The following is a 17,522-nucleotide window of genomic DNA, read 5'->3' on the forward strand; positions in this document are numbered from 1 at the left end:
AGTATAAAACCCTGGAGATTCCTACTAATCTTGCTTCCAGCGACAGTATGCAGTAGTTGCAGCCCTGCTGCTCCAGGTGTAGCCTCATTGCCCAAGGATGTAACATATGTACCTGAACTTTGGCCATAGAGTCTCCATCTTGCTGGACGAGCTGAAATTCTCTGTGTTCCACCGAGCACGCTAACGAATCCGAAGGAGACTGCCGAGCAATCCGCGTCTCACCCTTTTGCCTGCACAAGTGAGGATTTCTCTTCCTCCTTCAACCGAGTCAACTTCGCTGATATCTCCGCCAACCTGCCGAGAATCACCCGCCATACTGCCCGCCGACAGAGCGAGGAAACGGCCTCCCGTCATCACCTGAGCTTCAACGAACCGAGTCGGAGTCAAATGATGTACAAACACACATTCTACCCACATCCTCACACGACTCAAGTAAGAGGTTTACATCTTGGCAGAGATATATTATTATAGTGTGTAATTCTTGTGTATCAAGGTTATTGTTGTACAGTTTACAGACCGCCGAGTCAGCTCATTGCTGTGTTGTAGTCCAACCACGTTGGGCTGTTTGTGCATTTCCGCCATCGCGGGTGAGACCGGCACACTTTTTTAAGTTTATCCATTAAAGAAACAATGACCACGGCAGACTGATTAAGAGCCATTCACCGCGTCTCTGAGTGATAAAACTAACAGTTGCCGTCTCTCCCACAATCGCTAAACCGGCTTCGGTGCCGTTATCCTGTCCTCTCTCTCTTGTACTAACCACACACGCACACGACCCCTCACAAGCATACCCGCACACACATTTGGTGATAGAGCCCAGCTTTGGCTCCAAGTTATCGTACCAGCGTAGACTTGTTAAACAGGCAGATGCCAGTCTCTCCGCTCACATTTGCGGCCACATTCTCTGGCCGGAAATCTCACGTGACACACTCTCCACGAGAGCCACGTCCGCCATTTTGTGCACTCCTCTCCTTACACACACACACACACACACACACACACACACACCTACCCTCCTGTCATGTATTATAAGCTTATCTGTTACCATACTTAATCATGTTACTGTTTAGTTTGTAGTTGGAATTTCAGAAGTTTATCGACTGCATTGTATTGATTATTAATTGATATTACTGCATCAGTACACTTTGTTATAGAGAAGTGTTTTGGTATTGTTCTGCATGTACCTGTGCCAAGGGCTGGCAGGGGATGTCAGTGCTCGGACTCAAGCCTTCATTGTTTTCCTTTTGGATGTCGATGTTCTCCGGACGTCGACTTTCCTAAGAGAACAATCCTATATTAAGTGCTATACTGTCTGGGTATTAGTCCCTGATTCCAGGGTGGTGCCCTGGCAGTATTAATCCTTATTAATATTATATTGATTTTCATAATTGATAGTTGTCTTTGGTGATTGTTGATTTGAGGGATTAATAAGATAATGTTGATTCTAATCAATGTTCTCCTGAACGAAGCCCCAACAATGGTAAAATGCAATCTTTACTTTACCTCACAAATCTTCTTCTCCCCGGTATTTCCAGTCTCACACACTGCAGATCTGCATTCAAAGTGAACAAGTTGTGTACATTGTGCTTTTTCTTTTAATGAGAAGTTTTTAATACTGTAATATTTTAAATAAATACATATTTTAAATACATACAGAACACATTGGAAAGGCCTCCACACTCTTCACTGGAAAGAAAGGGCTTTGTGTATTTATATTTAGCCTTTCTAATAAATAATTTTATTTCATGATATTAATTTAATGAACATATCGATAAATATCAAAGAATAAAATTATTATAGCACCCACATTCTTTTTACAGTTCCTTCAGTCAATGAATATTCATGCTATTTATTACATTCCATTCCATAGTATAAATATGCAGGTAAAGTCTGACAATTCAAAGCTTAAGCAATTACTCACTCATTCTTCTTCACAAATTAGATAATATTTTATCATTTCACAGACCACAGATATAGCATAGAGGTGAGAGATTTGATTCCTTATCACTTTAATTCACGTACTGTACATATAAATACACACATTTCTGTGCACATGCACATCTTTGTTATCTGAAAATATAAATGAGACGGTAACCTACAGTCAGTCTTGGGGAGTAATGGATTACTTGTAATGGGGTTATGTAATCAGGATACAAAATTGGGTAACTAATCTATTACAGTTACATAAAACCATCGTAATCAGATTACATTTACATTTTCCTGACGAAGTGATGCAGACAGCTGTTTGTTTAGAGTGAGAGATGGTTTAGTTGCGCATTCTCTTCGGGTTCTCTCTCATGACTCACTTGAGTCCTACTGTTGTATGCACAAATAACACCCATCTCGCATCAGTTCTCGAGGAAAACAGCTGCTTCATCATGATGGCCATGCTGGAATAGCTGCCAGTAATGACACAATTTGCGTATCATTGCTGGTACGGCATAGAAATCCCCTGGTTTGCATGGTTGCAAATGCGAACTGTACAATATTTGCCAGGACGTCCTGTATGTTGTTCCATTACGTATTGAAGCTGAAAAAATGACCCCTCCCCCAGGTGAACGGTACTTAAACCTTCATCATTTAAGAAAAAAACATTATAAAAATCAGCTGAAAAAATAAATGGAAAACCTGCTATGACTTTCCTTTTTCACCTCTCATGATTTTGCATCCCTGATCATTATTAACAAATCCAAATTGTACACATAAATACCATATTAATTGAAAATGTGTTCCTAGGAAAGAAAGTTCAATGAAGAATTTATCTGATTTTGATAAATTATTGTTGAGAACATTTCAAATGTCTGGGTGAGGGAGACATTCTGGCAAATGGAAATGTCCAACACTTATAGTAATTAGGAATAAGTAATTGAAAAGACACAAAGTTTAAATCTGTTTTGATCTATTCTTTAAAACTAGATTTTGTTTTCTTTTTGTAATCAAAACTTTTTCCCCATTAAAATCCACCTGAAACAGAAACACAGAAATCAGCCATAAACTGTTAGCTGGTGATGTTTGACTTTTGATCATGAGCAAGCAGAGGAAAGACACTCTCCAGCATTAATTATGACAATAATAACAATGATGATGATAATGTGTGATCTACCTATTGAATAGTCTGAAGTTAATGAATAGTGCAAATTACAATTGCCTATACACACTAACTGCAATTCTTTGTAGAATTTTTTAATCTGAGGTATATTTCCTTGGATATAATAACAGCTACAACAGTACTCATAATATTACCCAAACATGTTCTGTTTGCATTCAAGGCATAATTTAAAGTTTTAGATTGATTTGATCTTGACTTTATTTACATATGTGCCCTTGTGGTAATCCAAAAGTAATTTGATTACATTACTTTCATATTGCTGTAATTGGATTACATTACTGACTGTGTTTTGTTTAGTAATTAGTAATCTGTAACAGATTACATTAAAAAAAAAGTAACCCTCCCAAACCTGCCCACAGTGCCCTCCTTTAGGTGCTGGTCAAGTGATTCAATGAAAAGATGTCTTTCTGATGCTCAGCCTCCACTACTCCATTAGAAGCTATGGTCCTTCTCTAAATTACATGTTTAATCTGCATTTCAATATGGACCTTTTACAGTTCCTTTACAACTAGGAAGAGATGAGTTAATGTTCTCTAATATTGAGATCATGAACATCTATAATATGTAATCAGACACATGATCTTCAGTTAAAACAACATCATTTTATTCAGTACCAAGTTGATGGAGGTAGATGGACCCTCTACATGAGACTGCACAGCCATTGCCTTTTAGGGGACAAGACAACAAACACATTTTTTTGCCACACAGAATAAGAAAAGGACATAATGTTCACATAAGTCTGTGGGCTTCCCATCATTTTCCACCTCTGTTACAGCAGATCTTCATCTTATGAATAATCATGTGTGTCCTACTGATAAACATTACATTCAATCTACGAAAAATCATGACAACTGTGGGAGATCCTACAACTGAAAAAGGGTCTATTAATACATTGACACCATCAGCAACTGTGGGAAATTAAAGATGATATGATTCTAAGTTTTTAGAAACCCCAATGTTAAACTGGGTACATCAAATGGTATTAAAAATAAAGTCAGTCAGTCCTGGCGCACCGAGAAGGGCGTTATGAACTTCGGGGAAGAAAGGGGCAGATTTGCAGTACGCTGCCGTATGACGGCGTCCAGACTGCAGGAACCATTCATCGAGGCGAGACTGTTCAGGTTCCTCTGGGGGAGACCACTCAAGTTGAAGCTCTTCAACCACCCTTGTAAGGATGCGGAGTGCTGTCAGTGACGCGTGCACGTTCCTCGCCCTCGCTGGGTGAGGGGAGCAGCATCATCCACTGACCACTCGCCTGATGTAGAGAGAACCCCAGCATCAATACCGCTGCACGAGACGAGGCCGCCCGCTCTTTCAGGAGGTCAGAGCTCGTCTCGCACATAGCTTATTGGAAAACATGCGCTTCGGAGAGATTGAGGGGCTCGTGGGGCGTGTGCCACCATGAGGACCACCTCAAAGTCATGCTGCTCGACCTCGCGGCCCCGCTGTGCCTCCTCGTGTGAATCCTCGGCTATCACAGAAGAGGTGGGTGGGAGGGCGCGTGAGGCTGAATCGTCCCTCAGAACGAGGGTGATTCGCAATTGAAGCATCTTGAGATTCATGCCCTCACAGTGAGGACAGTCTGTCTCCATGCGAGCTGTCTCTGCGTGGGCGCAGCCCAGACAGTAAGTGCAGCTCTCATACTGATCTGACGGTGGGATGTGCCTCTCGCACAAGGAACACTTACGGAACTGCATCTTTAAAAAGACGCGAACATGTAAGTGACACTTTTAGATATATTAATTTATAAGTTAATATATATTTTTATTTATATCACACAATATACAGTACACAATTGCTTTGTAAGGATACACAAACCCTGCCGAAGCACTGCAGGGAATCAGGATGCTGAGGCCCGTTCACCAGCGAAGCATCAATCGGCGAGGTGATATTATGTTCGCCAGAGCACTGCAGGGGAGCGGAAAGTCTTCCCACGAAGATTCCGCCTGCTGAATTGTGTATATCGACGAAGGTAGAGGGCTTCTAGACAAGAGATGATCGTTGTCTTGAAGGAAGAAATTCTGAGGAAATGGTGTTTGTGCACCTGTTTTTATAGCAGACAGTTTCGCACCAAAACAGGCAGGGCTCAAACACCATAGCCAATATTAGAATATTGGCATTATTGTAGAGATGTTTAAACTAGGTCATGTAAGAAGGCACTCTTCATATGTGTTGCTTCGCAATGTCGAGTGTACTGAGTCGTAAGGGAACTCTGAGTTTCAAACTCACTGTTGAGTGAACTAACCCTGCGCAGGTGTCCTGGAACCCGCATACCTGTGAGTAAGCATTTTTTGGGTTAATCACCCGAGAGTTCAGGGTTTATGTCACGGTAAGTTATCCTTGCTTTCTGGAATACCCCTCTGGGCTATATTTGGCTGTTGACCTTGGGTGTGGTCACAGATGGAGTTCATGCGGTGGTTGTATTTGCTTTGCTCTAATTGCGCGCTCAGTTTCTATCTGTCTGTAACCTGGGCAGAGGGGATATGTTGTGATTCTGAGAGCTGACAGAATATTTGTAATAAACAAGCTTTATGGTGATGAAAGTCTATTTTGATGTACTTTCATTCATGTTAGCAGATGTGTGTGTAAAAGTGAGTGGGTTGAGACTGAATTCCCAAACAAGTAGAGGCACAAAGCTTGAATTATGGTTGTGCACGCAACCCAACAAGCCTTGGGCTGCACTCTAAATGGGTTTTTATACACCCTAAGCAGGGCCCTTAAAGTGCCAGTGTTATCAACCACCATTTGTAGCAACATTCCAAACCGCTCACTCCAACAGGCAAAGAGTTTGAAAATAAATCTTGCTAGCTCTTTCTCTATTTCTGTCCATCTCTCTTCTTGCCTTTCTGTCTTTTTCTACCCGTTTCTCTTTTCCCCTGTCTGTCTCTTTCTGTCTGCCTGTCGGTCTTTCTTTCTGTCTTGCTTTTTCTGTCTGTCTGTCCTACTTTCTGTCTGTCTTTTTATCTTTCTGTCTGTCTTGCTTTTTTCTGTCTGTCTTTCGGTCATTTCTGTCTGTCTGTCTGTCTTTTTGTCTTTCTTTCCTTCTGTCTTACTTTTTTCTGTCTTTAGGTCCTTTCTTTTTGTTTGCCTTTTTGGTCCTGTCTGTCTGTCTGTCTTTCTTTCTTGCTTGCTTTTTCTCTCTTTCCTTCTGTCTTTCTGTCTTGTTTTTTCTGTCTGTCTTACTTTCTGTCTTTCTTTCCTTCTGTCTGTCTGTCTTGCTTTTTTCTGTCTGTCTTCCAGTCTTTTTGTCTGTCTGTCTGTCTTTCTTTCTTGCTTGCTTTTTCTCTCTTTCCTTCTGTCTTTCTGTCTTGTTTTTTCTGTCTGTCTTACTTTCTGTCTTTCTTTCCTTCTGTCTGTCTGTCTTGCTTTTTTCTGTCTGTCTTCCAGTCTTTTTGTCTGTCTGTCTTTCCTTCTGACTTTCAGTGCTTTCTTGCTGTCTGCCTTTCTTGCTGTCTGTCTTTCTGTCTGTCATTTTTTTCTGTCTTTTTATCTGTCTGTCTTTCTGTCTGTCAATCTGTCTGTCTTTCTGTCTTTTGATTTTATCCGTCTTTCTGTCTGTCTTTTTTGTCTGTCGTTGTCTGTCTGTCTTTTTTGTCTGTCGTTGTCTGTCTGTCTTTCCTTCTTTGTCTTTTTTTTGTCTGTCTGTCTTTTTATCTGTCTTTCTGTCTGTCTTTTTATCTGTCTTTCTGTCTGTCTTTTTTCTTTGTTTGTCTGTCTTTATTTTTTTTATCTGTCTTCTGTCTTTTTTCGCTTTTATCTGTCTTTCTGTCTGTCTTTCGGTCTGTCTTTTTATCTGTGTCTTTTTTTGCTTTTATCCGTCTTTCTGTCTGTCTGTATTGTCTGTCTTTCCATCTTTGTCTGTCTGTCTTTCCTTCTGTCTTTCTTTGCTTTTATCTGTCTTTGTCTTTCTTTCATTCTGTCTTTCTGCCTGTCGGTCGGTCTGTCTTTCTTTCTGTATGTCTTTTTGTCTTTCTGTCTGTTTTTCTGTCTTTTATTTGCTTTTGTCTGTCTGTATTTTTTTTCTTGCTGTTTGTCTGTCTGTCTGTCTGTCTTTCTGTGTTATCTGTTTTTCTGTCTGTCTGTTTCTTTCTGTCTCTCTCACTCTTTATTTATTTATATATATATATATATATATATATATATATATATACACACACACACACACACACACACACACACACATCAAAACATTTCTGGTGGTGATAATTATGTCTAATAATAGCTGTATCACTTCCTTGAAACTGACAGTTGACTGTTTGATGACTTTTGTTCTAGAATCGCCTGGACATAAAAAATGGCAGCATTCTTCGTTTAACCAAAGCACCAGTGAGTACTTGCACTACAACCTCATGTACACAAAATTTTTATTTTGCAACCAGAGTATGACACTGGTGGTATTTAACTTGCTTATTATATCTGTTTGCTCAGTGTATATGTCAGAAACTAATTTGAACATGCGTGATAATGTAATGGCCTTGTATAGTACTGTGTTAGTGAATTCATTTACAGCATTGCATGTGTATTTTTGTGTTTGTCAGGGCCGTTGTGCTGAAGATCTGTATAAAGGCATTCAGAGTTCAGACTCAGGAGTGCGCTGTGACTCTCTGAAGCAGTTGGCAGCCATCTCCACTGACATCACGTTTGCTCAAGAGTTTATCAGTCGTGATGGACACTCCCTGCTCGTCAAGATAGTGGAGGACGCTAACGAGTGAGTTTCCTGTCTGTCTCATTCCTCTCTTTCTAACTCAATCTCCCAGTTTTATTATTGAAAATGTATAGACCAAAGAACATGAAAGTTTATATCCTATCTCCAGGGCTCCTCTGATAATGACACACACACTCACTGCTTTCATGGAGCTCATGGATCATGGCATTGTGTCCTGGGAGAATCTCTCCAGTGTCTTTACAAAAAAGGTGAAATCCAGCTACACACACCCTTCACATCCATAATAAAGTATAAACACTATAACAAACTAATTAAATATCTTAATTAGACAACTTGATTCTGATTGGCCAGTCTTGGCATTCTGTGGTCAAATATTTTAGATAATGACCACTAAACTTAAATAAATTCAGCTTAGATCAATATTTCATGGTTAAATTTGATAAGTAGCATTTTTTTTTTTTTTTTTTTTTTTTGCAATAATGACCGGCTGTCTGTAAAATATACTTAAAATATTGAGAAAAAAAAAAAAAACTGTTGTACTGTATCCCATATCACTATGTTCTGTTGTTGTTTATTTGTGTCTTCTTAATTGGTTACCGTCTTTATTTGTGCATATATGTGTTTAATGGTTTGTTTGTTTTTCAGATTGCCAGTTTTGTCAATGCAAAGGTGCTGGACACATCTATCCAGCAGGTGTCACTGGCCATCCTGGAGAGCATGGTGCTCAGCAGCAGTAGTTTGTTTATTGAGGTCAAACAAGAAATCACTCTGGAGAGACTCATCTCTCATCTACAGGTGTATGTATGAATGCTCGTTTAGGAAACTAACCTCTACAATTTTACCAGTGTTTACTTTATAGGTGCGACAATAGAGACGCAGATATTACACACACACACACACACAAAAAAAACTATTTTCAATGCTTTAAAGAACAGATTACAGCAATCATATTAACAGTAAATGAGTAATTTACTAGAGGGCAGCAGTGGACTCTTAACTCATCAAATTTAGGGAAGTTTTCAGACATGGGTCAATTCTGCTTCATAGTCTATGTTAAGAGTTTTAGAGTGTCATTGTCTGAGGTCTTATTGTTTTTTGTGACTGTATGTGCAGCTCATTACCTCCTTTGTTATGCAACTAAATGTTTCTTCCTCATTCAAGAAATACCTTTAGGTTTAGATAATGTCATAGAGTAGATATTGATCACATTTTAAGTTAGAGTACCATCTTCTCACCTTTCTTTCTTTTCTCTTCGTTTGTCCATGCTTACTGTAGAACAAATCAACAGCTGCAGACAAAGGCCATGGCTCTGCTGATGGCAATGTTACAGGCTGCTGGAGAGGCAGACAGACAGGTGAGGGGTAGACTATTTGCATTCTGTCTCTCTGACATCATGGTGTTGCTGCCACTGTCAGATAGTATTTAGAATAGTTCAGGCTTGCGTTTAAAATAAGGAACTTTTTAGTTCAGCATTTAAAGCTAATTAACTGGACAAAGAGAGTGTCCAAACTGGCTCTTGGTATATGAGAACTATTTTGCCAGTGGAAACACTGCATGATTCATTGGGAATGGTGAGATCAGAGTCCAAAACAATAATAAAAAAATAATAATAATTGCATTAACAAAAAAGGTTCTATTCAGTAACATTAGTTGATCCATTATGGAGCATAAATTGAAGATTATGACTGTATTTATTAATCTTGGTTAATGTTAATTTATACATCTACAGTTGTTCTCTGACTACGTTTGCATGGTCACCAGAAAGTGGGTTATTGCAAGAAAGCATTGTTCCCGTTTACATTCACTGTATAAGTGCCGTATTCTTTACTCCTGTATACATGCGGCTTGGTCAGTAAGCAGCTTTCTCCACAGCAGCAGTTAATTTATACATAACTTTCAATGTTAAAAATGTATTAGGATATGTTGAAATTAACATTAATAATTTATGATTAATAAGTGCTATAAAAGTATTGTTTGTTGTTAGTTCATGATCCCTAATGCATTAACTAATGTTAAACGCATACAGCCTAATTGTAAAGTGCTACTAAAATTGCATCATTATCAGACATTGAGCTAGGAAGGCAAGATTTTTCCTTTATTATCATAAAAAATAAAAGTTAATTTTGTCCCATGGTTGAGATGCTCCAAATAAATGTCAGAATTTCTTTAATAAATTTGGTAAAAGCATTGTTTTAAATCAGGGGTGTCAAACTCAGTTTCTGGAGGGCCACAGTCCAGCAGAGTTTAGCTCCAACCTTAATTAAACACACCTGAAGCAGCTGAGCAAGGTCTTCAGGAGTGCTTGAAGATTACAAGGAGGCATTTTGGAGCAGGGCTGGAACTAAACTCTGCAGGGCTGCGGCCCTTTAGGAACTGACTTTGACACCCCTGTTTTAAACGGTTATTGCACTTTCGATTTTTTTTTTATATGCATTTTGTAATGACTGAATTTAGTTTTTGGTGTTATGCGTCAATTAATTTAATGTCAGTTTATCTAATTTTGATTTAAATTGGAAATCATTTTAATTGATTTCAGGAGCTCTTTGACTTTCTTGAGAAGAGGAACCTACGTCAGTATATTCACAAGGTGAGAAAGCTTAAACAGTTTGTTCCATTCATTTTGATACTTTGTTTTAAACACATCCCTTATTAACTATTATGTTATATTTTTTTAATGAGAGAAAATATGTAAAAACCTTTGGGAATCCGGATTGATGTCTTTTTTTTATACGGTAACAATTTGGTAACCATGTCATCATCCCCTCTGTATTGCTATAGTCATATCAATCATGTTCATTGAATGTGTGTTCTTTAAAGAAATAAAAATACTCTGTGCGTATGATATTTCACTTATGTCTGTCTTATGATATTAACAGAATTGTGACTTTTACTTTGTAAAATGACATTTGATATAAATAAAATCTACTCTGTGAACATAAATTATTTGATATATATTCCACACTATATACATAAAATCTGCTTATATGCTATTTTCAGAACATCATCCACAGCTCTAGTTCAGTAGGCGATGAAATGGCGCACTACCTTTATGTGCTGCAGACTGTCCGTCTAAACCACTTGGAGCCCCGCATGAGAACACCTCTCGACTCTTACAACCAGGTCTTTTGTTCATTCCCCATTATTTTTCATTTAATCTTCCTTTAATTTCTGAGTTACTATTTGAATTCTGAACTATTTGAAATTCTGGAAATATCAGGGAATTTTCCAGTAGAGGTCGACCGATAGTGGATTTTGCTGACACCAATAACTAAGGTGGTGGAAAAGACAGGTTACCGATTAATTGGTCTATGGTTTTTAAAATCGATTTATAAAATAATTTATAAAAAAGGAAATTCATAGTCTTATCTTATAACTACTTGCCAAGTAAATAAAAAATGGTTGAAATTATTTTATTAGCTTACTTGTAGAGATCACACAGTGATCCGATAAGCGGGAAAGATGGCTGGCAATAACCGGATGAGCGGTCTGATTTGTGAATGTGCAGTTGTTACTGAGAAATATTAGACTAGCTTCATTGACCAATCAGAATGGATTATTCCAGAGAGTCGTGTAATAAATGTAAGTATTAACCAAATAAATCTTTTTAAAGCCTATTCACTAGATGAAGGGTTTTGTATATACTGTATATACTTTACCAGATGAGGTTTAATGAAGAATAAGTTTTATTACAAGATATGATGTTTGAGACACAATGGCTATGTCTCGTTTGGAAGGCTGCGTCCTCCAGAAGTCGCATTTTACGGCTGCATACGTCATCGAGGCCGTCTCGTTTCAGAAATTTGAGTAGGACACTCCGAATGCGACCTCCTTTCACGGGAATTCGGAGGATGCAAGAGGTGTATCCTTCGTGGGCTCTCACAACCCACAATTCTTACCTGCGTGAAGTTGGCCCCCCACCCAACGCAAAACGTCGGCAAAATAGTCTCAATCGTTTGTGCTCCGTTTGTGCTGTAAAAATCTTCGTTTGTGCTGCTTCGGTTTTTTAGATATTCAAATAATATTTATAGGTCATTCTGAAGTCACTCAGCCCCCCCCCCCCCCACATGCTCCAAATTCACCCCAAATAATCTCAATCGTTTGTGCTTCGTTTGTGCTGGTTTGTGCCGATAAAAGTTTCGTTTGTGCTGCTTCGGATTTTTAAATATTAGACATGGAATTATAGGCGATGACATCACCAGCCCCACCACATGCTCCAAATTCACCCAAAATAAGCTCAATCGTTTGTGCTCGGTTTGTGCTGTAAAAAAATTTGTTTGTGCTGCTTCGGTTTTTTAGATATTAAAATAATATTTATAGGTCATTCTGAGGTCACTCAGCCCCCCCCCCCCACATGCTTCAAATTCACAAAACTTTTACCGGCACAAACGAAGCACAAACGATTGAGCCTATTTTGGGTGAATTTGGAGCATGTGGGTGGACTGAGTGACCTCAGAATGACCTGTACATATTATTTTAATATCTAAAAAACCGAAGCACAAACGATTGAGACTATTTTGCCGACGTTTTGCGTTGGTGGGGGGCCAACTTCACGCAGGTACAATTCTTTGCTTCAACGGAAATGTCTCAAAAAAAAAATGACACCAATTTGCCCGTAAATGTGATGTTCAAATGCAAGTAATGTTAATTCACAAGTTGAAGTACCTCAGTAGATGGGTGCAGAGTATATAATATGTATAATTATATTAATATATAATTAAAATAAAGTATTAGACTAAAAGTACACCTGTAAAATCTAATTTCTTTTCTCTTTACATCATTATAACTCTCCTAAAATGTACCTCATACATTCCCTTCCGGAGGGACTTTGTTCCCTTCTCACTCAAAGCCCTGTCATAGCAACCATGTTATGTTCCGTTTCCGTTTGTTTAAATGAGGCCGTCTCGTTTAAATGAGGCTTGTTTAAAGGAGGACGCTCAGTATACTGCAGCCTTCAAAGGACGCGTCCTACCTAGCACACAGCCTTCGAAACGAGACACAGCTAATGTATGTGCTGATGGGGCATGTTTCAATATAGCCCTAGTTGCATTTTTTGTTGCATGCCCTCGCTTCAATTTAAATACTTGATTATCTAATCAAAATATGGATGAATATTGTCAATGATGAAAGATTGAGGTACATGGAGGAATATAAAAAAAAAAAAAATATCGGCAACTATCGGCATAGATTTTTGCTGATAATCGATATTCCTAAAAGCAACTATCGGCACAGATTAATCGGTAAAACCGATATATATACACTTTTTCTTTCTTTCTTACAGTCTCACAAAGATATTCTGTTTGTTTTTTTTAATCTCATGTTAATCTCATATTCTGAATATTCCTCTCTCTCTGTGTTTATTTTCCCTCCCTTCAGGAGCAGAGAGAGATGCTGCACAGTTTGCGTCAGGCTGCGTTTGAGATGGAGAGTGAGAGCGGTCTGAGCAACGAGCGTCGACGTTCACTCTGCGCTAAAGAGTTTAAGAAGCTTGGCTTCTCGGTGAGTATGTCAGAAATGTTACAAGAAGTTTAGTCTTCACTATAATCCAGGCCATTCCAATTTACAGAAGTGCTTGCAACACAGTAACCCTACTGCATTCTAGTCTTAATTGTGAGTCTGTTCTTTTGTTGTTTTTGTGTGCACGTTAGAATAACAGTAATCCTGGTCAGGATCTGAGCCGCTGTCCTCCGGGCCTCCTGGCTTTGGACACCATGGCGTATTTTGCCTCCCGTTACCCTGATGCTTACAGCAGGGTGAGTTAGCCTACACAAAGAGACACATAACTTCTTAAAAAAACCTTTATAGTCATCACTTCACAGTATCTGGGAAGTTTACATAAAATACTTTTAGAAAGTTGACATGTAAATCCAACTAAAACCATTTTAAATGGCATTTTGCTATGACTGCTTTTTATGATCTCATTAAGTCCACAGACACCAACTACGCATCTACCAACCAATGACGTTCTCTCTGTTTCATTCTCTCAGTTTGTGCTGGAGAACAGCAGCAGGGAGGACAAACATGAGTGTCCGTTTGCACGCAGCAGTATACAGCTCACCCTCATCCTGTGCGAGATCTTGCGCATCGGAGAACCTCGTGAGTCACCTGACACTGTACTGGAGATGATCAGTGTAAATGATGAGATAATCAGTGTAAATGATCCGATGTTTTTATGGCACATGAAACCGGATGCAAATCTTTCTTTTTGGCCAACATGACTTGGCAGTTCTAAATTCAGCAGTTCTGTTTTATTACTACATATTTAATTTGACACAAGCAAAAATGCACCTGTTAAAACTGTTTATAAAGTGCTTCACAGCAGAGATGGGGACTCGAGTTAGAGACTCGGACTCGAGTCGCATTTTAATAGACTTCAGACTCGACTCCAGACTCAACCTAATATGACTTCAGACTTGACTCGACAAAAAGGACTTGTGAATATTTCAAAAACGACTCGAGTCTTTTAACCTTAAGTATTAATATCTTAAAGGAAGAATTTGTGTTTTATTAGGGCTGTTATGGTGGTAATTTTTTACCACTGCGGTGGTTAAGGACCAATCACAGCAGATGAATGGTGTTATACAGTGGTTGAAGGGCAGGGGAGAGAGTGCGCGCATTATTTACCTGATTATTGCACATTGAACACAAAATAAAAATTAGGCTCGTTTTAAAATATCACTATATATATATATATATATATATATATATATAAAAAATAAATACAAACTTTTTGCATTGGTTTAACATTTCTGTCTGTTATACAGCTGATCTTATACACTGGCGGCCAAAAGTTTGGAATAATGTACAGATTTTGCTCTTATGGAAAGAAATTTGTACTTTTATTCACCAAAGTGGCATTCAACTGATCACAATGTATAGTCATAACATTAATAACGTGAAAAATTACTATTACAGTTTGAAATAAATGTAAAATCCTTCACGTGCAGCAGTGACAGCTTTGCAGATCCTCTTTCTCTACCCCCTTTTAAAAATTGAAGAGCATAATTATTTATAGGCTATGAGCCCATTATTATCCCGTTTGTTTCCTAATTTGTTTCAAACAACATTCAAACATAACATACATATTACACAGGAGGAAAGGCTCCTCATTACCATGGTTAGGTCAATGTAGCTAGTCTTAAATAATAGTAGTAATAATAATCATAATAATAAATTATATTATTGATAAAAAAAAATACAAGCCGAAACACATTTTGAAATTTTACAACTGTAAATGTTGATATACAAATGAGGTCTAATAGATTCTACCTATAGATTATTTCATATGAAACTATAACATTTTTTTCAAAATAGAAGTTACTTTTACTCATGTTAAATCATGAAACTTTGTAAAGGTGATGATGTGTAATGATTTTTAATTTTTTTAGTGCATAGCATAGTTTTGTTCTTTTCCTCCTCAGTGCTTTTTGGCATGTCAGGGCTGCCTGTTTGATGGGTTTGACTTGACTTCCACCGTAACGCTTTAAACTAGATAAGTCTCGCTAGAATTCAAATGTTTCACATCAGTTTTGAGGTCTGCGCACCGCAATACTGAGGGAAGCCTGGTAGTTGCGCATGCAGAGCAGATAATTAGCACAAGCAGGTACCGTTACACTCGCGCAAAAGCTTGAATCACACCGCGAAAATATCGCAGTGCAGATGAGAAGCCTTTAACAATGCGGGATGATCATTAAATCTCTTCATTATACATTATATTATCATTAAATAATTTCTATCACTTGGGCGGCTGCCGAAAAATCTTCAGTGGGAGAACCGTGGCATTGTTCTTTCCCTGCTGTCCGCGACCCAGTCCGAATAGACCTGCAACCCACTTTTGGGTCGTGACCCACCAGTTGAGAAACACTGGTCTAGCTGATCCCACAAAAGATCAGTGGGGTTAAGATCCATAACACTTATCAATTATCCACTCTAACCTTTTCTTTTTGTTTTTTGGTTTCAAAAGTGGCTTTTTCTTTGCAATTCTTCCCATAAAGCCTGCACCCCTGAGTCTTCTCTTTACTGTTGTACATGAAACTGGTGTTGAGTGGGTAGAATTCAATGAAGCTGTCAGCTGAGGACATGTGAGGCGTCTATTTCTCAAACTAGAGACTCTGATGTACTTATCCTCTTGTTTAGTTGTACATCTGGCCTTCCACATCTCTTTCTGTCCTTGTTAGAGCCAGTTGTCCTTTGTCTTTGAAGACTGTAGTGTACACCTTTGTATGACATCTTCAGTTTTTTGGCAATTTCAAGCATTGTATAATCTTCATTCCTCAAAACAATGATTGACTGATGAGTTTCTAGAGAAAGCTGTTTCTTTTTTTGTCATTTTTGACCTAATATTGACCTTAAGACATGCCAGTCTATTGCATACTGTGGCATCTCAAAAACAAACAACAAAGACAATGTTAAGCTTCATTTAATGAACCAGATAGCTTTCAACTGTTTGATATAATGGCAAGTGATTTTTCTAGTACCGAATTAGCAATTTAGCATGATCACTCAAGGATAAGGTGTTGGAGTGATGGCTGCTGGAAATGGGGCCTGTCTAGATTTGATCAAAAAGGACTTTTTTCAAATAGTGATGGTGCTGTTTTTTACATCAGTAATGTCCTGACTATACTTTGTGATCAGATGAATGCCACTTTGGTGAATTAAAGTATCAATTTCCTTACGAAACAGCAAAATCTGTACATTATTCCAAACTTTTGGCCACCAGTGTACGTCAGTAACATGTAGTAGCCTACACGTCAAGGACTAAAAATATTCCAGGTGTCAGATTCTTTTAATATCCAATGTTCAACACGACTAAATATAAAAAAAAACAGCTGGAAAATAATCAAATAAATCAGTCCAACCTTTGCTGAAAGTTTTTCAATTGTCAGATGCTTTTATTTTTTTGTGAATTATGTTTTCAACCACACTCAATACACTTACAGAATGCAGTGTTAATCTGGGCAACGAAATTACACACAAATGTTTGTTGTTATTTGATTCCATTTACAAAGACGTCATTATGAGAATAATTTTAACTATTTTAATTCAAACATTGTTGATGAAAATATGACAAGAAATAAACAACACTGCAAGATATTGCCAATGCACTGACAGTGTTTTTAGAAGAAAAATATTGTTGAATAAAACCTTGTTTATTCAAATGTTCCAGTCGTATTGTGAGGATTTTTTGTCTAAGTTGCGTGTTAAGAGATGAAAGCGCTGATCCCAGTGGACGCGCTTTCATAGTCATCTATAATATATATATGAATGAGAGAGAGAGAGAAACAAGCCATCAACAGAATAAATATAATAATACCACTTACATCTGCAGTTAAGCGAATGCACAATGAAGCTTGAACAGCTGAACTTCTAGAGTATTGAGGATTGCCCGTGCATGAGCCCAGTAAACTGAAGAGCTTTCTAATAACCTATTTTTAAATGCATCTTATATACTGTATATAGCTTATATATGAGATTAATCAGCTAAACAACATTAATATAATATTATAACTTAAATCAGTGAATCAATAAAGGCAATGATTTCACAACGGTGCTTGAGTTCTAGATAGAGCACATTAACTGCCGCGAGCCCTTTTAATGTTGTTTGTTAACATGTTATCATGAATAAACTCTCCTGTGCGTGAGTTTGTGAAGGAATTTAGGAATTGTAACTTCAGTCGGAGACTAATGGACGTGTAGTTGATACACCTAGTCTTGGTGTGCGTTTGTCTTGAGTTGTGCGCTGTGAGTATC

General features: G+C 38.1%; 1 protein-coding gene across 1 annotated transcript in view; it reads left to right on the plus strand.

The window, feature by feature from the left end:
• The window catches only part of LOC127436013 (engulfment and cell motility protein 3-like), a 44,046-nt gene that overhangs the window by 10,571 nt on the left and 15,953 nt on the right, over positions 1-17,522 (plus strand). The window contains exons 5-14 of the mRNA XM_051689891.1: positions 7,385-7,435; positions 7,648-7,817; positions 7,924-8,023; positions 8,421-8,572; positions 9,051-9,129; positions 10,312-10,362; positions 10,773-10,895; positions 13,149-13,271; positions 13,421-13,525; positions 13,760-13,868. Coding sequence (XP_051545851.1) covers positions 7,385-7,435; positions 7,648-7,817; positions 7,924-8,023; positions 8,421-8,572; positions 9,051-9,129; positions 10,312-10,362; positions 10,773-10,895; positions 13,149-13,271; positions 13,421-13,525; positions 13,760-13,868 — 1,063 coding nt within the window. The remainder of the gene's footprint in view (positions 1-7,384; positions 7,436-7,647; positions 7,818-7,923; positions 8,024-8,420; positions 8,573-9,050; positions 9,130-10,311; positions 10,363-10,772; positions 10,896-13,148; positions 13,272-13,420; positions 13,526-13,759; positions 13,869-17,522) is intronic.

This window comes from Myxocyprinus asiaticus, chromosome 46 (genome assembly GCF_019703515.2).
Source record: "Myxocyprinus asiaticus isolate MX2 ecotype Aquarium Trade chromosome 46, UBuf_Myxa_2, whole genome shotgun sequence".
Lineage (NCBI taxonomy): Eukaryota > Metazoa > Chordata > Actinopteri > Cypriniformes > Catostomidae > Myxocyprinus > Myxocyprinus asiaticus.